This window comes from Eptatretus burgeri, chromosome 3 (assembly GCF_056783735.1).
Source record: "Eptatretus burgeri isolate ZD-2024b chromosome 3, Ebu_testis_v1, whole genome shotgun sequence".
Classification (NCBI taxonomy): domain Eukaryota; kingdom Metazoa; phylum Chordata; class Myxini; order Myxiniformes; family Myxinidae; genus Eptatretus; species Eptatretus burgeri.
The window spans coordinates 55,271,475-55,296,736 of NC_140963.1; the positions used below are offsets into that span (position 1 = coordinate 55,271,475).

The 25,262-nt window shown below is 47.5% G+C and overlaps 3 protein-coding genes across 7 annotated transcripts in view; 1 reads left to right on the forward strand and 2 right to left on the reverse strand.

Annotated features, from left to right (window-relative positions):
* CHEK1 (checkpoint kinase 1) overlaps positions 1 to 25,262 on the forward strand; it is a 137,186-nt gene that overhangs the window by 96,866 nt on the left and 15,058 nt on the right. For all 5 annotated transcript variants that reach the window (XM_085873479.1, XM_085873478.1, XM_085873475.1 and 2 more), the window contains 2 exons: positions 12,280 to 12,375; positions 12,526 to 12,607. In XM_085873479.1, the coding sequence (XP_085729605.1) occupies positions 12,280 to 12,375; positions 12,526 to 12,607 (178 nt within the window). The remainder of the gene's footprint in view (positions 1 to 12,279; positions 12,376 to 12,525; positions 12,608 to 25,262) is intronic.
* On the reverse strand, positions 3,392 to 4,667 carry LOC147029948 (uncharacterized). Its single transcript, XM_085873481.1, has one exon. The coding sequence runs from the start codon at positions 4,665 to 4,667 to the stop codon at positions 3,399 to 3,401; it is 1,269 nt and encodes a 422-aa protein (XP_085729607.1). The 3' UTR covers positions 3,392 to 3,398.
* On the reverse strand, positions 4,694 to 9,106 carry LOC147029949 (uncharacterized). Its single transcript, XM_085872022.1, is given in 3 exon segments — positions 4,694 to 5,424; positions 5,427 to 6,402; positions 8,879 to 9,106. Coding segments are annotated over 3 exon segments (1,935 nt in total).

Consider the following 25,262-nt stretch of genomic DNA (forward strand, 5'->3'; position numbering starts at 1 on the left):
AGTTCAATCAACAATGGCAGTGAGCATTCATAGGAGAAGAATACTGGATGGTGACCATTTCAATAGTGTCCCAGGTAAGTTCATCAGTGTGTTTCTATTTAATCCATGGCCTGTTCATCAGCGGGTGTCACAAATCGAAAAGACATGCTACCCGAGGCCAGAAGATAAGCATGTGAGGGTGCAGATAGAGCAGCACCCAACGGGAAACACAGTCCAGGCACTCCTTGAGCTGCAGAGAAGGTAGATCTTGGCAGGTACGAGCTTGGTCCCGACACTGGGTTGAAGGTGACACTGGGTTGAAGGAGACGAAAAGGACTCGAGAGGTGACCCAGAGATCCAGCCCCAGCAGAGTTTGGGGCCTCGTAGCAGCAGTTTGTGCATTGAGGTTTGATTCACCAAGGCGAGCTGTGCATGTTGGAGGCAGCCGCGATGGCTGCACGAGCCCCACCCGCACCATTGAACACATGTTGCAGATGACTCGCCGTGTGGACCTTCATGGCCTTCGTTATGCACTGTGCAACCACTGCAAGTTCATGATGTATCTGCAGAGCAGCAATTTGCAAGTGTGGTTGGGGACATTCCTCCAGGCAGGCACCACGCAACGGCGATGTAAAGTCTTTGCCTTGCTGTGGTTTAACTTGTTCAACCTTCTCTTCAGTGGGCTTTTCTTTCTTTTTTTCCTCTTTCTTTAACATGCTCATCTTATCTTCTCAGGAAGGGGGTAGTGTCATGATCACGTGTTGAATGCCCAATCACCCAAATCTGGGTTCTCCCCATCGTCCAATCTCTTGGTGGAAGTTCTTCCAAAGCTTCATTAGACGAAATCGTACACTGCATAGTTCAGCTGCTCTCAACACTCCAAAACAAACAAGATCAAGGTTAAGTATCGATTAAACACACCAATCAATAAACGTCATGGGCTCATGTATTTCGACAAGACTGACAAATGTTCTTATAGAAGCATTTAACTTGCATTATATGTTATATCAAAATTTTATCCCTTTCCTTTCCTTGTGTTTTCACACACAACGACATGCTAAAATATCCAGAAATCTCAGTTATATGTACACTCAAAAACATTCATCTCATTTGCTTTTTCCATGCAGAAAGGGCAGCAGTATTTATCACGGTTCCAATTTTCAATCCAGAATTATTTTCACCATCCTTCAAAAATCCCTACCAGTCAAGAAAAATATTCCATAATCTGTACAATAATTATGAAAGTTAGCTCATTCTTCTTCAATTATGCGCAGTTAACATTTTAACATTTGCAATCATTTGAACATTCATATCTGCTAAACAATCCACAGTTTCATTCACAAGCAGTTCCAGACCAACTGCCATTATTTATTTATTTTCCCAGCTAACTTAGCACTTCCGTGCTGATGAAAGATGGTCAAGTCAGTGTTAGAAATACCTCAACTTACTTAAGTAAACATACAAGAAGTACCACTTAATCAAAAATCATGCACCTGCCCAATTACTCAGAAAACAAATAAAACAGGTAATATTTAATTGGCTTGTGGCATCATCCAACTCTTTTCAATAATACAATTCTTACACTGATCGATTTAACATTCATTTCACATGGTAATGCCTTCTGTACTCGGCATAATTCTTGTTTATCCTTTTTGTTTTGTTTTTTGTTTTTTTTCCACAAAATATGGAGGCATTTACAATACATGGTGAAATTCCTAATTCCATTAATTGATTTCATAATTGCTGTTGGTCTCGCCATTCTTCCAGCCATTCTGTATTGTGGTTATGTAAATACCTACCATGCTGATTTCCCTCATATCTTGATTTTTCCCTTGCAGTTAACTTATGATTCCTTATATGTAATGTTGACCAATCTGTCGATCAATTTAGTAACAGAGACCCTCTTTCAATACCTTGTAAGTACCTCAACTTAATATATTATCTCGATTCAATTCTCATAGTCCGGCAGATATGTGAAAAAAATGTGCCTTGAGTGATACAAGCATGAAATTTGGCACACTGCTCGGGCAGTATCTTACAAAGATTTTTGGATATAGTATAGGGACATTCCAGATTCTTCCCAGAGCCAAAATGGCGGCCATTTTACAAAATAGCTCATTTTGTGTTGTACAAGGAGGATACATGTGGATACAACTATATTTAAGAAGCATACCAGTGGTTTTATTTAACTAAATATATTATAGCAAATAAAGGTGACAAAGCATGAATAAACCATTTATTTGGTCATTTTTGGTGCATTTTTGCACTTTTGGACGGTTTTCTACAACAAACTCTTCAAAAAACTGTTATCAAGCACCATGGAATGACTGTTGTTCATTTAACATTCTTGAACTCAGAGGAAGTGCTTCTGTTTGATCCTAACATCAACTTACAGAGTCAAAATTATACAGTGGAACCTCTAGATCCAGGTAACAGAGTCTACTATGATGCATGGATACATGTGTACATGTTACATAATTATCATCTGTGATCTCTCTTGTCCCAGTTCTACTCTCTTGTACACTCCCCACCACAGTGACATAGAGCTGTGCACTGGAGTGCAGCCTTGACACACTTGCACTGTCCTCTGCATCCCTTTTTGCAGGCACACCTTAGTAGTTGCCGACATGCCTCAATTGCCTCTGGGAGGATTGTCCAGTATATATCCCAGCCCTTATCGGTGTGAACCCACCCCCAGTCACTGGGCGATGGGAGCTCTGGTGTGGACACCATCATCTGGCCCCAACAGTAGCCGGCTTGGTAGGTAGCTCTCTTGATGTGCTGTTTCAGGGCTTCACGAGTTGATGGGAGAGCATCTATTGATCTGCCATTCTGGGTGAACAGATGCTTGCGACACTCATTGACATGTTCCTGGCTACTGGTGCGATCATAGAGCACAACAACAAAACGCTCCAGTGCATCCATGTGGTCATCTACGGCTGAAGAAGTTGGCGTGGCAGTCAAGGCACAGAATGCTGCAGTGATATCAGTGACCTCATCACAGGCTTTCCAGGTTTCCCATGCTTTTTTCTTCCCCCTGCCTCCGAAGCTTGAAACGGTGTCGCATCCAGTGAGGGCATGGAAGAATGGCAAACCTCGACATTTGTTAGGTCCCAGTGCCACAGACATCTCGTGAGCTGCCAAGAACCTGAAGTTCTTTCCTGTGCCAAAAGCAACCCAGAGATCATCAATGTCCAGACGTCCAGCTGCTGTCATCGCAAGGACCACGACATCAGTGTCTACTGTACGGATCGACACTTTGCTGTATCCCTGCCTCACAGCATCTTCAGCATGGAGTAGCATTCTTGTGTCAGCCTCTTCATGGCTACAAGGGGCAAGACCAGCAACATCTCGGGCCTGCGTACAAACCACATCTTTGTGGTGGGTGCTGATGCCTTGTTTGTCTGTGTCTGTTGTTGCTACTCTTGTCCCAGCTTCTCGATCTGGCGTACAGTATTGATAACTGCTGGGTCTGCCAGGTCTCTGCTGTCTTGCACCAGGAGATCCTTGCTGTCATCACAAAATGGGTTGCCCATCTCCCCCATGACTTGAGTGAGTGAACGCACATCTTTAGCAAAGGCTGCATGTGTGTGCTTGGTCTGCTCGTGGTGTTTGTGAACAGCCTTCTTGGTCTCTGATGTGGCCTGGAACTCGGCGATCGCTCTGGCCATCTCTGGACCAGACACCATCCAGCGGCGTAATGCAGCGGTATTCTCTGTCAGGCCTACAGCTCCTCCGTCACCCTTAACTAATGCGTTATTCTGCTCGTGGGCTTGGTCGATGGCCATCGCAGAAAACGCATGAGTGGTCTTCTTTACTGTGAAGTTGCCAGCAAGAAACTGCGTGTATACACTTGCATGTTTGGTCGCCAGTGTCACCATGTCGCGCAGGTGAACTGGTATCCACCTGGCGTAGTTGGTATGACCCAAGGCGAAGAACCAGGGGACAATCTTGCTCAGGGCATCAATGTATAGCAGGAAGTTCCCTTCACGGACTGATTTGACGTAGATTAGGACAGTGAGTTCCAACTGTAGAATGATCCACCAGAAGTGGAACTGCGGACTGGCTTGCACACGTTCAGCACACCAGTCTTCTAGATCCTGTCCCTCATCTGCTCCTTGCCTGAAGGCTTTCTGTAGGAGAAAATAGAGGCTACTGGCTGTGACCTGGTGAGCTCGCCGAGTGCGTGTAACATGGGCAGCCTTCAGGAAGGAATCAGCAGTACCAGTTGTAGCAACTCCTGCCTGCACCAGAGCTCCTGTCCACCCACTGCTATCCAGAAGATCACCCAGAGTTTTCAGTGCAGCCATCTCAATGTGGAGTCCACCAAATCGGATGACGAAGTGATCTTCTCCATGTGTTTCTGGCCATCTCCACTGGATCTGTTTGGCGAGTGCGTACAGTGGCTGATCGACTGTGAGGATTGGGATCTGACCAGGGTTCAGAATCTCAACTGCTCTCTTGATGACGTCCATGGAGTGACGAATCATAGCCACGGACTTGGCCTGGTCGTAGAAGAGAGCCAGCAATGAGGTGAGGGTCACGCCACACTCTGGTTCCTCTGGAATGGACTGCTTGCTGGCATGATATGAAGCCCATGACACAGTCTCGTCTCCCTGTAGTGGTGTGTCTGATGCTACACTAACTGCCATCTGCTCTAGCCACCTGTCAAAATGACAAGAACTCATCAACACAATTAACAAGAGACAGGACCTCAGCACCACACACAGTTAACAAGAGATTGAGGCACATATATGAATACAGAATATGTACAACTTTCAGATGATATATTTTCTGTGGCATACCTGTATTCCACCTGCATTGCTTGAGGGATCAGTTGGCAGTCACTTCTGTTGGGACCAGCCAACTTGAGCATCGGTGGTTCACGTTTACCGAGAACCACAGGAGGTACAGTGGTGTATGACTCTGGCAGGTGTGCAGTGGTTGCTGTTGTAGTAACATCATCTGAGACTACTACCCGCAGCCGTTGAACTCCACGCATTTTACTATTCGGGTGCTGGAACAGCGAGATGCCAGTGCCGTGGAACGAGTCTTGAGCACTAGTTGAGCTGGGATTGTGGTCGATGTTATCCACTGCGCCAGTCGTGAACAGACCACTCTTCAGTTCAGGTGGGCAAACTGCACCCTCCTGCTGGAAGAAGCGGCAGATACTGTTCTCCAAGTCCGTGGAGATGTTCAGCACCCTATCATAGGAGACGGAGAGACCCAAGTGGAACAGAGTGTCAACCAGGTCTCGTTTGCGAGTCTTTGTGTGCATCAGCATTCCCAGGTACACAGGCACAGGGGTCTCCCGATTGTGGCGGTGCTTGGTAGACTCAATACTCGTACTCTGTCGGCGGCGTGCGTAGCTGTTGAACATGAGGAGCTGTGGGATTGTAAGAATGGGTGTTGATACAGATGAGTGGCTTGACTGCTCTTGGATGCAGCAACTAGTGCCACGAGAGAATTTGGCACGGATTGTTCTTGGCAGAGGGTGTCAAATGAACCACTAAAGGCTGTCTTCATCTTCAACATGTCTCTTCGGACGATGTTCGTGGCTCTAGCAAGATGAACACCATCACTATCAGCATCGTGTTCACAGGCCTTGTGAAGGGCTGATCCGATGTCCTCGTTGAAAGCTAGCCGAACATCTCGGCCAGGCTTGTGCTCCTCCATGTCCGGAAAATATGTCATGATCCGGTGCTTGAGTTTGGTTGAGTGAACACGTCGAGTCAAGACTGTTCCAAGCTGTTTCAGCCGGTTGTTGTACAGACTTGTTAGGTCTGCCAGCTTGAACACTGATGCCACAAGAGCGTCCATGCGGGCATCATCGATGTAGGACACCAGTTCTCTGAGAGCTATGCCATGATTGATATCATCCTGGTCATCCAAGGTTCTCTTTGTGTCCCTTGCTTTGTTATAGAGGGAAACCAGACACTTCACATGGTACAGGGCATCTTGCGCCATCATATCTCCAGCACTCAGTTTAGCAATAAGTGGCTTGTCTTCTAGTTTCAGATCACATTTCCTGACTCGTCTGTCCAGGTCAAAGGTAGAAGCTTTGCGCAAAGACTTGTTACCTGCTGGCTTGTCACAAAAGAAACACGTTTCGAGCAGTGACTCTGTGCGGTCCACACTCTGACGGGTATACTTTCGTGTCACGCCTTCTGTATCCCCACTGGTTGCTTTCCTCTTCTCTGCCCGAATCAATTGAGTTTTGTTGTATTGTAGTCTGGACGAATCATGCCACTTAGCCCTGTGGTGCTGGAAGGTGGACTCAATACCCTCACCATCGTCCAAGCGGGACATGTCGAGAGATTTTGGCAAGCAGTCAATCTCACTGAACCTGAGGAGGTTGTCTGCCAGAGTCTGGTATCCAGACCCTCCTGTGCTTCGCTTGGAGTCAGCTGGACAATGAAGAGGCTCAGTGAATGAATGAAATGAAAAAATGAAAAAAGCTCACTCAATGAAAAAAGGACAATGAACCTCGCTGCTTGGGGTCTAATAGTTTGAAATGCTTGGCCATTGTCTTGAACCACCACCAATCAGTCACTGTAAAATTGGGAAGAACCACCACCAAGCAGGGGATTAGTCTTTGGGTACACTACAGTGGAGTTATCACCTGAAAACAGAATAGCAGAGTTAAAATGTTTTCAACTACGAACCCCAGCCCAGAGGAGATGCATATATACACAATGGCGATCTTGGGTGATTGTCACTCGATGTCCCCAATAGGCCACCATACATTATTTCTTTGCGCTGGACAGGACCATGTTAAACCCAAATGAATATGAACACACCATTGTAGTTTGAACATTTCTATTATGCAATCATGAAAATTAATACAGTGAGTACATCAATATCGATTTCGCAAATTTATGCATTTAATCGCGACATTGCCAGCTACCAGTATGTAATTAATAATGGAAATATTCATGGAGTCTAAGTTCCTTTCACCAAATTTGATTTTTGATCTCTATATTTCCAGAAACAATATTCAGGTAACATTCACATGCATGATCATATTGCAGAGCTCTTTTTCCAGCCATGCATTATTGCGATGGTAAACTGTTATCTGCGTCCCTCATAGACCACCGTAGATGCATTTTTTAGTAAAATATGAGGTAGATAATGAAGCATGTGCATACTAGTTGATAATAATCATATTATACTCACTACATTGTGTTTTGCACCAAGCACATATAACTTTGCTGACCTTGTAGGCAGAATTTGTTATTCGTGGCAGCCATTTTGTAAAATGGCCACCATTTTGACCCTAGGGGTAATCTGGAATGTCCCTATATCCAAAATGTTTCCTAAGGGTATGCTATAACTGTCTACCAAATTTCATGCTTGTATCATCAAAGGCACAAAACTACCAGAATATTTCACATATCTGCCAGACTATCAGTAACTTTTCCCTACCCTCATTTAACAGATCACAAGGTCCATAGCTACAGAGTGATTGACAATATATCAATCAATCAATACAAATTATCAATAACCTTGCTGTGATATAATCAATCATTCACATGTGTCCCAAGTTACTGGTTTAAAGATATGGACTCGAATTACTCCACAAATTTCGATCCTTTCAAGAAGAAGTTAGGAAAAACAAATTGGGAGAATACTCTGTCACTTGAAGACCCCAATACATTTAAATTAGGATTACAAGACTTGTATGATAAAAGGTTTCTCAATTTGTAATTCCAAAACAAACTTGATATTAATTATAACCAAAAGAAACATGATGGTTTGAATACCATTATGAATTGTCATGAAGGAAAAGACACAATGAGCACAAAAATCATATGCCTCCAGTGTTCTCAATGAGTTCCCTTTTCTTTTTTAATGAGCTGAGTCTCATAGTAATTAACTAAGTTACCGTACACAACTTCCATTAGTTACTAACTGTTCCCCATGTTTATGCATGTGACAACAAACCAGGTGCATGCAAACATTATCACGCGTATCACTTGTTATAGTTACTCTAATGAAACAAGTAGCATGACTATCATTCTCATCACAGGGTGTCTTTTGGAAGTCTTTCTTGGGCTCTCAGCTCTGCGAACTCCTGCATCGTAAGAGTTCCACGCTGCTCAGCCTTGACATTGAGTTGCCGAGCTGCAGACCACACTTTGGCTGCAGAGCGTCCATTTGGAAACATTTGGGAACAAAACTTGCCAATATGATTAAGAAATATAAAATTTCTCCAAACCGTTTATTTGTACCAAATGCTAATATTGTTTCATCAATCTGATGAGCATCCATTTCTTTCATTGTCAATCGAGCTGAAATATCTTGGAAAAAGAATGTGTAACCAACCTCTCTCATCACTATTCTGAATTCCATTACCATTTTAAATCTCTGACATTGTCCTTTTCTTATCCACTTTTCTCTCACCAAAACAGCAACATGCTGCAATATAACCAACACATATACACTAGCCATCTAATCACGTCCTCTGACCTTTTAAATACAAATCCATTCCTTTATCAAAACAAATAAATACAGTTTAAACCTCTGTTTTTAAACAGGTGTACAAAATAATTGTCAAATAATTTGTCAAAGTTGAGTCATCAGACGTATAACACTCAAAACACTCCATCCATGCATGTCGCTATCTCTTTTTGAACCTTCACCATCTTTTCCCCAAATAATGTTTATCCACTGCTGTGGGGGAAGCATCGGAGATTTGAACTGCTGTTAGCATCCGAGTCATGACACCTGCTGTTAGCTCCCAACTGGTCCCTCTTTCTTCTGATTGGCTACTCCAGATGGCCATTAGGTTCAAACTCCACCTTTTGAGTGCATTATTTATCCAATTTCACTTAAACAGCTTCATGGTCTATCATTGTGACAATAAACAAAATTGTTCAATGAAATCTCATGAATTTACCCTGACAGATAGAGGCCCAAATAAAGACAACAGATATGTTTTTCTTTCCGCTTCCCGTGGAGAAAGCTCCGCGGGCAAGTCGACCTTGTCAGGCAAAGGATTGAATGTTCTTTTGATGAGGCCTGCAACGGCTGTGTGTTTAAGGAGCACCACAATGCCATGTCTAAGGAGCTTGCCACATGTCCTGCTTCTTAGACCATGGACGTCCATGTCCTGCTTCTTAGACATCCGACATTTATGAACAAGTTTCAAAAACCTAATTATCCAATCATATTCATAAATTACTATATTAACCTAATTTTCTTCACCACTTGATCTACCTGGTTAACAGATCAATCATTGTAAGAGGTAACATTATTTCATTCATATATGCAATGAATTTTGCCTGCCTGAATCGATCAAAGGGTTAAACTGGGTTGCTTGCCATTGCCTTCCCAGCATTAGTTTTGGCAGGAATTTGTCTTTAACATCCATCAATCAATGTCATTTATTAACTTTAACATTCACAGACTAATGAAGGCAGCACGCCTAGTTTAACGTCCATCCGAGGGATCATGCATCATCTGTGAATCACTCTATGTGCAAAACACCCAATTGGAGTTTGGGAGATGGTTGTGATTTTAAACTTCACATTCATCTGAGAATCATCTGTGTGGACATCACTTTTTAACTACAATTTGAGAGGACAAAAGGATTGCTTAAAACAAGTTAGCAATTAACTGATCACTCTCCACCAAGTGCCAGTGGATGTTATAAATCCTTGTTCATCACAAGGTACCAAATCATACACAACTACTTTACAAATCACTTTAAAATCATTCCAAATCGATCACATTTCTATATTTCGATCACATTTTAAGTACAATGGTTATGATTCAAATCAAAATTTTAGAAACATTTCTCACACGGCACTGAGCACGGCATGCACATTTCAACACAGTAGCCCCCACACTCCCAACTGTGCCGTGGGTGAAACAAACACACACACTTGAGAGACGTGAGGTTTTTTATGCCAATGGTCACAGAACAAAGCCTTGCATTTTGGGGCCATTTCTGCTGGGGCATTACCCCCCCCCCCTTGGATCCACATATGAATTGAATGGGGGGTTCCAGTACCCATAAATCTTGTCTCGCGGTACGAACAGCTGCTTATAAGACCTCAGCTTTCCGGGCTGAGTAATTGGAGGCAAATTCCCACTTTTCATCAATTTATTTCATCAGTACTGAACAAAGCGCTATTTAATTAATTTTGTCTCATAATGCTGGCGATAGCGAGTCTCCTTCGGGACTTCACGTTCGGAATATATTCCACATTCACAATTATTATTTCACAATTTATCCAAAATCCCTATGGCTTTTAAATAGAGCTTTAACACTTGGTTCAGCGTCTATCCCAGTCATGGCACACACATTTATGTCTTCCAGTTTAGTGTTGGCCCGAGATCAGGGAGATTTGTGACTGGTTTTTATCAGCACCAAGCAAGTGGCCCCAAGTCAAAGTGGTCTGTTTCATCATGAGCCAGCAACCAAACCAGGAACAGCCAGGCTGCTTTACCTCTCTGTCTGAAGTTTCACATTCAAGTGATTAATTCTTTCGTTGTTGCGATATCATTTCTAACAATACTTTCATGTTTGACATCGTACAGTAATCTTCAGTCCCATATCCAGCTCACAATCGCTTCTAATTCAGATTTTCACCAAGATTGAATTCACACACACACAGTCTTAAAACACTTTCAATTTAATAGTCTTAAAACACTTTCAACGACATCCGCCCTACACTCTAAATAGATTGCAGCACAATGATAGGGCTCTGTCTTTCAATACAAGCTGACATATACCCAGTTATTTGTGTACACGCCAAAGATCCAACAGCGTGTGCAGAGTCAGTCGTCATCGTTTTTCCTCTGGAATCGGCGTGTGCACTTCGCCTCAACCAGAGTCTTCACAGTGTACGGTGACGACCAATCCTTATCTCCACTTTCCGTACTCATTCATTCCCATAAGCTTCACAGTTCACAATACACAAAAGAGCATGTTTTATTCCAGTGAAATCTACTGGAATCGCACACGCTCCATTTCAACACTCACTTAATACTACATGCAGATCAATGCAAATCAGTGCGTATACAAATCAGATATAAATACAAACATACAAGAGTTCCAGGTTGGAACACTCAACTTATGTCCTTAACACAAAACTTAGCATTTCCAATCGCATAGGATTCACAAATCCATCGAAAGAGGTAACTCCTTAGGATTTACGAATCCGTAACACCTCCACACAATAACAATGCAACAGTTTCACAGCAAGCAAACTTCCAGCAAGAACAATGACCAAACAGAAATCCAAAGAGGTAACTTGACAAACATTCATCACATTTATTTGTTCTCCCCTTTGGGGACTTGAACTTCTTAATGAGCAGGGACATTAACCCCCCCCCCCCTTCAGAGGCCTCCAACCCCTGTTTGCACGGCAGAGCCTTCAACTCTCCGTTTGAGGTCTCTAACCCCTATTAAAAACATTCAAACGTCCAGGGTAAATCATGTAATCTTAGGTGGCCTCCAACCACCTAATTTTTAGGTCTGTCACTAAAGGTTCTCCTTTGTATACCTTTCCTATAAATGGAGTACCACTTTACCGTTTTGGCTGAGAGATGCAGCATCCAATTTGAAGTAAGAGCAAACATCTTAGTTTGTGGTCACTTGCTTGCTGTTATGCCAGACGATGCTGTTCCAGCACTGCCGGGGTTTGTGGTCCCTGTTCGGGTGCCTAAATTGTGGTGGAAAAGAAATCAAAACTGCAATACGTGTCCACTTTTGGTGGGAGGGAGAGAATGACACAATCATGGCAAAAGTTTGCAGTGTTATCAACCAGGTCACCCTGTTTCTATGCAGCGAGCAAGACCTTTTTCATAGTAAGATATTCCTTTTATCAATATGTAGGTCAAAAGATTATTCGGAAAAGGGAAACATTACTGACAGCCTATTTGACTGTAGTACAAAAATTAAATTTATAAAGTACCAGCAACAATTATAATTGAGAATACATGAATATAATTAGTTTTCTTCCACAACACTGAAGTGAGGTAGCTGTAAGATAATTTGACTCTCGCCCTTTACTGGTGACTAACAACAAAGCAAAATGGTAAGGAATCCTATCCAAATTGTATGCGCAATTCTTAATGTAAGGATCTCACCGAGATCTCTCCCTCCCAAAATTTTGGGAGGTGACAATTTTGCTTCACTGAGATCCCAGAAGTGTTTTCTTTTTCTCATGTGATTGTTGGAGATTATTTTTTTCTGGCATTACTGATAGATTCTAATCGCCTGGTTTTCTTTTTGTACATGAATATTTTTTCTCACCTCCCCAAACAATGTATCCCTCTTCCCTTTCTTAGCATTACTCACAAAAATCCTCGAGATGAACCCAGAAAACCGAGCAACAAAAAGCACCATAAAGAAAGACCTGTGGTTCACCAAGGTTGGACAAAAAGGTGTGCATCTGGAATTTGTTTGTTTTGCGCATTGCCATTCAACTCCACCTTCACAAACACAACTCTGTTACATCAGTTGATGGTGAAGGAATATGAGGCAATCACTGACTATGATGACACCTCCATTTTCCTTGTCTGATGTCCCTGTAGGCTCCAGGTCAAGCAGACAGGACTTCCCCATCTGTTCTACCTTCAAACGACTTCGCTCCGATTTTAACAACAGCCTGAACAGGTCCCTCAACACTACTCCAGTTGTGTTTCTAAAATACTCTCATATTTTGGTATTTTTCCTTCAAACAAGTGAAGTTTATATGAAGGAATGGGTGAAAGTGCAGCATTTGGAGGAGGAAAACATAACCATGGTGTTTGAGGAAGAGAATATAAATTGATTTGGTGAATGTGGTAAAGAGTGAAAAACTGAAAGGTAAAGCTTGTGAAAGGAGAAAACTTTATTCCATATCAAAATCGACTGATTTTATGTTTGCTGTTTTTATATATATTTTTTATTTTAATTTTATGAACTCTTCCTTTTTCCAAACAAGTTATCCTGAGGAGATTTGTCAAACTGTACCCTCCCCCCACTCCTTATAATTTTTTATTTTTTGGAAACTCTTTTTCTGCCTTGTTTGGGCGAGGAAAAATGGGATCCCTAGGGTCTTTAATTGATCTATACCCTAGGCAGGTGAACTCCAACAGGTAAAGTGCAAGCGATAAACGCAGCACTCTGGCACGGTATGCACACGGCACAACTGATGACTACCTCCTCTTCTCCCCTTACCCTCCCTCTTTGAACTTAGTTTTCATATATATATATATATATATATATATATATATATATATATATATATATATATATATATATATATATATATATATATATATATATATATATATATATATATATATACAGCTCTGGAAAAAATTAAGAGACCACTGCAAAATTATCAGTTTTTCTGGTTTTATTATTTATAGGGATGTGTTTAAGTAAAATGAACATTTTTGTTTTATTCTATAAACTACTGACAACATTTCTCCCAAATTCCGAATAAAAATATTGTCATTTAGAGCATTTATTTGCAGAAAATGACAACTGGTCAAAATAACAACAAAGATTCAGTGTTTTCAGCCTCAAATAATACAAACAAAACAAGTTCATATTCATTTTTAAACAACACAATACTAATGTTTTAACTTAGGAAGAGTTCAGAAATCAATATGTTGTGGAATAACCCTGATTTTCAATCACAGCTTTCATGCGTCTTGGCATGCTCTCCACCAGTCTTTCACATTGCTGTTGGGTGACTACGCCACTCCTGGTGCAAAAATTCAAGCAGCGCGGTTTTGTTTGATGGCTTGTGACCATCCAGCTTCCTCTTGATCACATTCCAGAGGTTTTCAATGGGGTTCAGGTCTGGAGATTGGGCTGGCCATGACAGGGTCTTGATCTGATGGTCCTCCATCCACACCTTGATTGACCTGGCTGTGTGGCATGGAGCATTGTCCTGCTGGAAAAACCAATCCTCAGAGTTGGGGGATGTTGTCAGAGTAGAATGACGCAAGTGTTCTTCCAAGACAACCTTGTACGTGGCTTGATTCACGAGTCCTTCACAAAGACAAATCTGCCCGATTCCAGCCTTGCTGAAGCACCCTCAGATCATCACCGATCCTCCACCAAATTTCACAGTGGGTGCGAGACACTGTGGCTTGTAGGCCTCTCCAGGTCTCCGTCTAACCATTAGATGACCAGGTGTTGGGCAAAACTGAAAATTGGACTCATCAGAGAAGATGACCTTACTCCAGTCCTCCACAGTCCAATCCTCATGGTCTTTTGCAAACCTCAGCCTGGCTCTTCTTTGCTTCTCATTGATGAACGACTTTTTTTCTCGCTTTGCACGTCTTCAGCCCTGCTCCTAGGAGCCTGTTTCGAGCCATCCTCGCCGTGCGCTTCACCCCAGCTGCCGTTTGCCATTCTTTTTGTAGGTCACTTGATGTCATCCTACGGTTGTTGAGTGACATTCGAATGAGTTGGCGGTCCTCCTGGTCAGTAGAAAGTCGTTTTCACCCTCTGCCAGTCTGTAGTTTGTTGTCCCCAATGTCTGCTGCTTGACCTTGTTCTTATGAACCACTGTCTTTGAAATTTTAAGGATGGAAGCAACGTGACGCTCACTGTATCGCTCTGCCAGTAAAGCCAGAATTGAACCCTTCTTTTCCTCACTCAAAACTTTTCTTTTCAACTCTTTTGGCATGGTCAATAGTTATTTTTTTGATTCCAATTACTTTTGAGGTACTACAAGCACTGTTTTTGCCATCCAGCTGGTCCGATTGCAAGAGGATAGTGATAACCCCAGCAGTGGTTTTTATACTTTTCCTTGTTAAATAAGATTAGCTTCAGGTGACCACCTAATCAGTACCTCACGAAGTAGAATGAGGTGTGCCTATATTGGAATTCAACAGACACTGGAATGGAATGGCTGCCATGCATGTAGAGATGTGATTTAAATTTTTTTGGAGTGGTCTCTAATTTTTTTCCAGAGCTGTATATATGTATATGTATATACGAGGTGTGTTCAAAAAGTATCCAACCTTAATTTTTTGTGCGTAAACAAATGAAGCTCAGGAGGCGTGGTTTGGTGCACGTATGTAGGCGATCCTAATCCGTATGCGTGAATATTTTCCCGCCTGCAGAAGCTGTCAGTCGCCGACAGACCGCCGATGTGTGAGGAAGTGTAAAGTGAGCGCCGTCGGATTTTCGTTTTTGACAAAATGACGGATCACTGTGGTCTCATCGCCAGTGATCACTGTGTTGAAGAAGTTGGGATCGCTGTTCACAGTCTCGAGCATGTCCTGTGCGATCTCCAAACGGAGTTGCTTCTGTTCGATCGTTAGCAGCTTTGGCACGAACTTCGCTGAGATTCTCCTTAAACCCAAATCCTCAGTCACAATGGAATGAATGGATCCAATGCTGACGCCCGCCTCGTCTGCAAGTTCTCTGATCGTGATTCGACGATCCTGCATCAGCAGGGTCCTCACTTAGTCAATGACAATCTCATTTCGGGATGTTGAGGGCCTACCAGAACGTGCTTCACTCTCCACTGATGTGCGACCATCTTTGAAGCGGTTGTACCACTCTTTTATCTGTGTGGTGCCCATTGCTTCGTTCCCGAAGGCCTGTTGAATCTTGCGGATCGTTTCCACTTGGGAATCGCCAAGCTTTACACAAAATTTGATGCAGTCGCGTTGTTCATGTTTTTCCGTCATTTTGTCAAAAACGAAAATCCGATGGTGCTCACTTACACTTCCTCACTCATCGGCGGTCTGTCGGCGACTGACAGCTTCTGCAGGCGGGAAAATATTCACGCATACGGATTAGGATCGCCTACAGACGTGCACCAAACCATGCCTCCCTTGCTTCATTTGTTTACGCACAAAAAATTAAGGTTGGATACTTTTTGAACACACCTCGTATATATTGTTGCGAATTCGCGCCCGCCAGCGTGCGAACGGCCACGTGACTCGAATCGCGGCACGTCGCCCACCGGACGGACAATTCTGTCGTGACCCTCTCGGACTACCGCTGGGAGCTAGTCACGGGTGGGCCTTTCGGCCTCACCACGATCGTGCCAATCGGCCCCCCGCGTGGGATAGGGTTGTTCGCCAAACTCGACCTACCTAAGTACCCACGCGGAGGGTAGACCGGGCGATCGCACCTCGCCGCAGGTCGACTCCGGACACGGGCCGCTTAAGCGATCCGTTCCACACTATCGGGATAACCGAGCGGTGTTATCGTCGGCCTCGACGGTTCCGATTAATTATCGGGCGTATTAAGCCCACTACCAACCCTTTACGTGAAGCAAGATGGAGATTCAATTAAAGAAAAGACAAAGCGAAACGGGAAAACAGTTCAACATGATGCACATTTATTCCGTGGCACACGGAGAGCACACATATACAGCCAAACAGAATGCACATATATCAAATGCTACAAAAGAAACAATGACGCAGAGATACCACCGACTACGCGAGCACACGGCAACACTTAAACAGTTTTACTTTACAGACGGCGCCAACAACACATTTACTCAAAAGCAAAAGAAAAGGCCACCCTCAAAGACAAGGGGGAGACGGGGCCTGTGGGCCAATATTTGCGCGGGACCTGAAGGAGCGGCCAGGTCCGCGAGACCGGGTGGGTCCTACCCGTGTCTTTGTGCTGAGCCGCAAATGTGGCAGCGCGGCGGTGCCCCGACTTCGTGCTCCTTCCCGGGTTTCGTTGGCACCGCTTGGAGTGGGGTGGGAACGGGGCCCCCTTTTCGCACTATCTCAGCGCGGGGGAAAAAGGGGGGGAATTGTTGATGCTCTGGGGAAAGAGTATAGCTGGCTTGCTTGGGTCCCATGATGAGCGATTCCACCGCGACCACCGTCTTCCTTGCCTCGGACCCGAGCTCCTCGGACTCTTCCCCCAATTCTCCTCAGCCGACTGCCGAAAACCACCGGGACGCCCTCGCCTCCCGACTCCACTCCGCGCTCCAAACTGACTCTGCAACAACAACTCCTGCGCAACAACTCTTCCTTCTCTCTGCCCCAAAACTCTCTTCGCTTTTCTGCCACTCTCCGCTCTTCCAAAACCGACTCTGCCCAGATTTGCCTTGCGCTCGGCACTTTATAGGCCAGCAGGAGAACCCATATGCAAATTTCCGGATCTGAACGAGCTCGGGAGCGGAGCCACGCTCGCCCATTGGACGGAGAAAAAGGGGCGTGAATCTCCCCTGATCCTAGAATTTGCATATCTCGATTCCACACAAACGCGCCTGGAGGCGGGGCCAAACCTCCCGCGCTTGCTGATTGGACGGATCAGAAGTGGGCGTGTAGCATTCCTGATCCGAATTCTCCTCGGAAAGACCGCATTTTGCACTCGCGGCTCGGCGCGTATCTTGTACGAGCCCAGGACAGCCCGACGCTCGGTGCTCACAGGTGGTGCGGGAATGGCCGCAGAAGGAGAGAGGTGAAGGTGGTGGAGGGTTTGTGGTGGTGGTTTATGGCCATGGTGCCGTTCGGAATGGCGGTGATGCGATGTTTGCGGGAGCGAGTTCTGAAGGTAAAGATCATGGCTGTTGGTGTTGTTGTTGTGTGATGGTTGGAGCGTGGTTGGTTCAAAATAAAGATAGAACAGAAAAAACGGCTATCTCAAAGCGTCGCAGCCCGAATGAATCACATTTATCCCTCTAAACAACGGGTTTGGGGCTAACTACATATGTACTTACAGAGATATCTCACCTACGGGACCTGAATGGTGGTTTGCGAATTTCCACAACCGCAACAATATGTATATATGTATGTATGTATGTATGTATGTATGTATGTATGTATGTATATATTGTTGTGGTTGACAAAATTCACAAACCACCATTCAGGTCCCTTAGGTGAGATATCTCGGTAAGTATATGTGTAGTTAGGCCCAAACCCGTTGTCTAGAGGGAATAAATGTCATTCATGAGGGCTGCGACTCTTCAGGATAGCCGTTTTTCTTTTACTATCTTTATTTTGGACCAGCCGCCATTATTACCACCACCAACCACGTCTCAACAGCCATCACACAACAACCACCAACCACAACGCGGCCATCACAACAACAACCACCAACCACAACGCCGCTTCACCACAACCGCCACGACCTTTACCGTCACAACTCGCCACCATCGCATCACCGTCATCTCGCGCCACTCGTGGGCACCGATGCTGGACTCGTGCGGAGCGCGCACCGAGCAGCGTGTTCAAAAACATCACGGACTTTCCGCAGAAAACGGATCAAAAACGACTCACGCCCACTTTTGTTCCGTCCAATCGGTGAGCGAGGGGCGATTTGGCCCCGCCTCCAGGGCGTTGGAGGGCGGTCGCTATATGCAAATTCATGGATCAAAAAGCATTCACGCCCACTTTTCCTCGGGCCAATGGGGAGCCAGCAAGAGAGGTGAAGGGTCGGAGGCAGAGGGTCAAGGGTAAAAGAGCGAAGCCACGGGGCTTATAAAAACGACTGCGTTCGTCAGAAGAGGGCAGTTCGCAGTTGGCAGTTCGCAGTTGGGAGTTCGCGGAGCCAGTGAAGAGTTGGGACGAGTCAAGAGAGGAGACGGAGAGGGCGATCGGACGAAGCTGTGGAGAGGCGGCGGCGGCGAAGGCGGTTGAGGGGGTGCTCGCGTCGGATTCGGGGAACTGCGGAGGGAGAGGCTGGCGGCGCGACCGAGGTCGTGGTGGAGACGCTCGTCGCGGGACCCGAGATTTTGTGAAATCCTCCTTTCCCCGAGCATCAGCAACCCCCTCCTGTTTCCCCCCGCGCTGAGATAGTGCGACAAAAGGGGGCCCCCTTCCCACCCCCTACCAGACACTGTCCGCGAGGCCCGTGGAGTTGAGGCACCACCGCCGCTCCGCGTCTCATCAGACGGGTAGGCCCGACACGGTCTCGGCCCCAGGCCCGCCTACCCCCTCATCCTGGAGGGTGGTTCTCTTTTCTTTTGCTTTGGGAATGTGTGTTGTCGGCGCCGTCTGTGAAGTAAAATTGTATAAGTGTTGCCGTGTGCCCGGTAGTCGGATAGATCTGCATTGTTGCATTTGCTTTTTGTGTAATATTGCATTGTCTTCTTCTTTTACATGTGCTTTTGGTGGAATTGAATATGTGTGCTTTCCGTTCATCACGAAATAAATGTGCTTATTGTTGAACTGTTTTCCCGCTTCGCTTCGTCATTTCTTTCATTGAATCCCCATCTTGCTTCACGTAAAGGGTTGGTCGTGGGCTAAGACGCCCGATAATTAATCGAACCGTCGAGGCCGACGAATAACACCGCTCGGTTATCCCGATAGTACGGAACGGGTCGCTTCAGTGGCTCGTGTCCGAAGTCGACCTGCGGCGAGGTGCGATCGCCCGGTCTACCCTCCGTGTGGGTACTTAGGTAGGTCGAATTTGGCGAGCAACCCTATCCCACGCGGGGGCTGATTGGCACGATCGCGGTGAGACCGAAAGGTCCACCCGTGACTGGTTCCCGGCGTTAGTCCGAGAGGGTCACGACTGGATTGTCCGTCCGGTGGGCGACGTGCCGCGATTCGAGTTACGTGGCCGTCCGCACGCCGGCGGGCGCGAATCTGCAACACTGGTATCAGGTCGTGCGATATAAACTCATCGCCCTCCTCGCGGCATTGGTATCGGAGAACGGGAAAACGGGCTCTCCTGTCTCCGGCTAAATTCACGGGAATCGGTCCAGGGGTGAGAGGAGCGACCCCCGATTCCCTCCAAATTACGAGCGAGCTAAAATTAACCCTTTAAGAGAAGCAAGATGGCGTATTAGAAATGGATGTAGAATGTGTAGGATCCATGGCTCAGGATGAAATCCCCGTGCAGGAAATGTTGGTTGTACAGGAAAACGAACTCGCCCAACTGAACCCAGAGCCCGAAATGGGTGCGGCAGCGGCCGCGGTGTATGACACCTCCCCTCCCCCTCTCCACCAAAACCCTTCCCCAACCCCTGCCGAAACGGCTCACCCAAGCGCACCCGACATGGCCCAGCTATTCACCATGCTGGCAAAAATGAATGCGGAAATGACAGCAAGGATGGATGCGAATACAGCGAACATGATCAAGCAAATGAACGAAAAGATGGATACATACACAAATGAAATTATAAACGAAATGAAAGGCATGAACAAGCACATGAAGGAAGAAACGAAAAAGCTCCGGGGTGAGATGCAGAACATGGGCCGATGCCTGCAGGCGGGCATGAAGGCAGTGAGCAGGGAGCTTAAAATGGCGACTCCACGTGTGGGAGCGGGCGAGCTGGGTGGGGGTGCAGCGGCTGGCGGGCCCTCGGTGGAGGCGGGTGAAAAAATAATTTGGGGGGCGTGTTGGGCGAGGGTCGTGACGATGACCGAAAGGGAAAAATTAAATGGGGAGACCAAAACGTGCGAGACGAGACACAAGGTGACGACAACGGAAATAATAGTTGAGACCAGGGAGGTAAAGGGTGAAGAGGTGACTGAGTTGGCAGAGACACGGGAGATGGGAATGATAGAGGGAAGACTGCACGATGAAGACGGGGTAAGTGACGCACACACACACGGAGGTAGTGGGGGACAATGAGGGTGAGCTGGTGGACTGGGTGAAGGCCCAGTGCGAGCAGCGGGATAGCCTCCTCCAGGAACGAGGGGAGGGAGTATTCCCCCTTGAGGCGAGTCACGACCAGGTGGGTTCGGTCGTGCTTTGTGAGGTTGAGGGGAGGAGTGCTGCGAACAGGTGCACGGAGAGCTTGGGGGGTATAGAGGCCCCGGAGACCCTTGTGGGGACACAAATCCCCAGTGTGGTTGTCCCTGTGTGTGTGGTGGAAGGCGTGAGTGCGTCCCCGTGTGTGGAAGCGACCCCGTGTGTGAGTGGTGTGGTGGCGATGGTGCCAGGGTACGTGCTTCCCAGCACGCCGTGTGTGGATGAGGCACCGTGTGTGGAAGAGGCCGTGTGTGTGGATGAAACGGCCAGTGTGGATGAGGCACTGCGGGTGAGTGCCCCCGCGTGTGTGAGTGAGGGACGGTGTGTGGATGAGGCACCGCGGTTGAGTGCCCCCGCATGTGTGAGTGAGGCACGGTGTGTGAATGGAGCACCACGTGTGAGTGGTATGGTTTGTGCAAGGGAGACCGTGTGTGTGAGAGAGTGGTATGTGAGGGAGATGTCGGTCGGCATGTGTGAACATGCAGCCGCGTCTCCCGGTGTGAATGTGATGGAGTGGAGTGTGAGCGTCGTAACACGCAGGTGTGCGTGGGTGGAATGGCGACGACGACGGCGACATGAGAGGAAAGAAAGCCGAGTAGCGGCTGTAGCTGTTTCGGGGACCGTGCCGGGTTCACCCAGCAGTGAGCACGAGGTCCGTGCTGTGCAACGCACGAGGCCACCACGTGCTCGCTTGCGAGAGTGAAGTCCCGGTCCGGAAACGCACACGGTGGATTTGCCGATCCCGCGGACGGACAAAGTTTAGGCAGGATAATGGATTTGGACCGGACGGGTTCTCCACGCGGGCGTGTGTGTGAAGCTCCAACGGGCAAAGCACATGTGTTCGCGTGGGGAACCCCTCGAGACGTGGGGCTTGTTTTTTTTTTATGCGCACGGTGACGTCATGGCTGCACGTGGGGTTGGAATCCGGCAGGAGGGGTATCCCTGCCGGATAGTACCGTCCAAGGAGGGACGAGGAACACGTGCAGCTGCATGACGTCACGGGCAGGTGTAAAGTGCACGAGCTGTGAGTTGCCGCGCTGGTGATGCGCATGAAAAAAAAAAAAACAGCAAGCCTCACTTTCGGGTGCACAGGATTCCTGGGCAAGGGGTGGAAGACCCCCTTACCTGGGCACAGGATGGAAACTAGTTCGGGGGAAGGGTTAGCTTAGCTAGACCGACTCCATGGGGCAGGGGTAAGTCCTCATGGAGTCCGTGGAATGGATTAGTTAGAGGGATTGTAGCCAGATTTAGGTTGGGAAAGTTATTTTAGAGATTTGGAGACAGTGACTGACTGAGTGTGTAGAGGGGACGTAGTTTAGCTACGTAGGTTAAATGGAACGTGCTATAGTTTAAGGGACGACGTGGGAGCACGAGTTAGTTAGGGGATGTAGTTAGAAGGATGGCAGAGTTCAGTGGTGAGTGTTGAAGAGTTGGTGAGTTATGAGGTGGAGACATGTTGAGTGAGTGAGGCCAGCGGGTCTGTGTGTGTGGAGTGAATGGGGAATGCATGGTGCGATGAGTGATTGGGGGGAGGAGTGACTCCCGCCCAAGGGACCCCGGGGTCAGTGTAGAGTGAGTTAGCTGGGTTAGTCAAATTAACAAAAATGGAGGTCGTTTTGTTGTTGGTGTGAATGTAGGCTCGAAACCCGTTTGGAGGGGTGCAGGAGCCCTGTTGACGGGCTGGGAGCGTGGCTGCGAAAAGTGAGTATCGCTGAGTGGGTACCCCGGGCACCAGACTTGTCGGCCGTGGTAGGCCAAGGGCCCATGGGGGGCCGGGATAGCGTAGTGGGCACGGGTGCGCCTGCTTGGTGCGGGGGCCCGGGGCGCCATTAGCCGCGTGGGCAGTGTTGTGGGCACGGGTGACCCTCGGAAAGGGGCCTGGGAAGCCAGCCTGCCACGTGTGCGTTTCAGGGGAGGTGCCATGGGGGGCACTCCCTGGTGTTAGGGAGCTGGTAGGCTCGGAGGCAGTGTAGTGCCCGGGGGTGCCATAGCGGGAGATTCGGCAGAGGGTCGTGCCTGCCAAAGGGGGCCACGTGTCCCAGCCATGAGACCGTGTGAGGGCACGGAGAGAAAATTGTGGGGCGAGGCCCGAAATTGTGAGGACACCAACACAGGCGACGGGAATCTGGGTTGTTAGAACCAATAGTTTAAGCGAGAGGTGCTTGTTGAAAGCCCCGGGGTAGTTTCACAGTTAAATGGATAGGGTAGATTAGGAAGTGTACCCCTCCGCACCATCCATCCCCTCGCTCTCGTTGTGGGCCGCTGGACCCACTTTGTGTTTCGATCGCTGAACTCTGGGGAGGCCATTCTGAGGCTCGAGTTGGGCCTCGACACAGGACGCTAGCTCTCCCTTATTCCCCTCCGGGAAGGGAACGTAGGGGTTGGGAGTAGGCTAGGTGACAGGATAGGTTAGCCGAACAGAGACGATAAAGGGAGTTAGGGGACGATTTATAGAGGGGAAGTAAACATAAAAACAACAAAAAAATAAGTTGGGGCTAAATTGGGTTTGACAAATTAAGGGAGTGGGTATGTACAGTGACAGGCAAAGGCGATAGTTTGGGAGGGAGACAGGTAGGTAGGTCCGAGCCCGCCTTCCAAGTGGCCAGCACCACCGCACTCCCTCCACCAACCTCCACGGAACGGCAAAGGCTGGCCAACTTCATCGGCAGCTGTTGTTTTGCTGCAAGGCCTGTGCCGGCTGGATCGTCTGCAGCTGCTGTGCTGCAAGGCCTGTGCCGGCCCACTTCATCTGCCGGCTGGCTGTTTTTCTTCAAGGCCTGTGCCGGCCAGTTCATCTGCCGGCTGTGTTTGCCTGCAGCGGCCTTCTTCTGCGGGCTGTGTTTGCCTGCTACCTTTGCCATGCCATGCCCACTGCCCCTGTTCACTAGCCCCGTTCAATTTTTGCTTTCCCCCCCCCCCCCCCTGTTCATTGCCATGTGTGACAGGATCGTAAAAGCAACAGTTTGCAAGCTGCAAGAACTGCCCTGTTGGCAGCTACAACACGGTCCTGCAGTGGCGGCCCGTGCACCGTGCTTGCGTCCAACCATTCATCCATCCATTTGTTGTATTTATTGCGTGTGCCACTTGAGCTGGCACGGAGACTGCATTTGTGCAGCCCATGCACCGTTGTGGTTCACTGCGTTCAGTTCAAACCATTCATCCATCCATTCGTTGTGTTCATTGCGTGTGCCACTTGAGCTGGCACGGAGACTGCATTTGTGCAGCCCATGCACCGTTGTGGTTCACTGCGTTCAGTTCAAACCATTCATCCATCCATTCGTTGTGTTCATTGCGTGTGCCACTTGAGCTGGTACGGAGACTACGTTTGTGCAGCCCATGCACCGTTGTGGTTCACTGCGTTCAGTTCAAAAAGGAAGGCCTTGGACTGCGTGTGAGCAGCCGGCCACGTTCCCTGTCACCTCCATTGTTTGAGTCAGAGACTGAATGCGAGCAGCCTGGCTCCCTGCTAACTGCTTTCTTTTTGCAGAGTTCAGTGATCCTGGGCCATGGTTTAGTGTAAAATCTGTAAGTTAAGGTTAAGATGTACTGTAAATATGAGTGCGCCCCCGGCATGTTTGTCTTAGCGCCGGCAATTTTATTTAAGTCGTCCGTGTGAGTGAGTTTGTTTAGGTAGTTACGCAGCCCTCAGGTTATTTATTTTGGGGACACGAATACCATGAATGTCGCACTCAGGGATCCGTAGGTAAAATGTACTAGGGGAAAACTACACATGATGGCACACGAAAATTTGACGACTCGGGACGAGTCTGCAAAAAGGGGAGGGGGTAGTGTTGTGGTTGACAAAATTCACAAACCACCATTCAGGTCCCTTAGGTGAGATATCTCGGTAAGTATATGTGTAGTTAGGCCCAAACCCGTTGTCTTGAGGGAATAAATGTCATTCATGAGGGCTGCGACTCTTCAGGATAGCCGTTTTTCTTTTACTGTCTTTATTTTGGACCAGCCGCCATTATTACCACCACCAACCACGTCTCAACAGCCATCACACAACAACCACCAACCACAACGCGGCCATCACAACAACAACCACCAATCACAACGCCGCTTCACCACAACCGCCACGACCTTTACCGTCACAACTCGCCACCATCGCATCACCATCATCTCGCGCCACTCGTGGGCACCGATGCTGGACTCATGCGGAGCGCGCACCGAGCAGCGTGTTCAAAAACATCACGGACTTTCCGCAGAAAAACGGATCAAAAACGACTCACGCCCACTTTTGTTCCGTCCAATCGGTGAGCGAGGGGCGATTTGGCCCCGCCTCCAGGGCGTTGGAGAGCGGTCGCTATATGCAAATTCATGGATCAAAAAGCATTCACGCCCACTTTTCCTCGGGCCAATGGGGAGCCAGCAAGAGAGGTGAAGGGTCGGAGGCAGAGGGTCAAGGGTAAAAGAGCGAAGCCACGGGGCTTATAAAAACGACTGCGTTCGTCAGAAGAGGGCAGTTCGCAGTTGGCAGTTCGCAAATGGGAGTTCGCGGAGCCAGTGAAGAGTTGGGACGAGTCAAGAGAGGAGACGGAGAGGGCGATCGGACGAAGCTGTGGAGAGGCGGCGGCGGCGGAGGCGGTTGAGGGGGTGCTCGCGTCGGATTCGGGGAACTGCGGAGGGAGAGGCTGGCAGCGCG

Coding starts and splice junctions, on each gene's coding strand:
- LOC147029948 (XM_085873481.1), bottom strand. CDS start 4,667: ATGAGTTCTTGTCATTTTGACAGGTGGCTAGAGCAGATGGCAGTTAGT.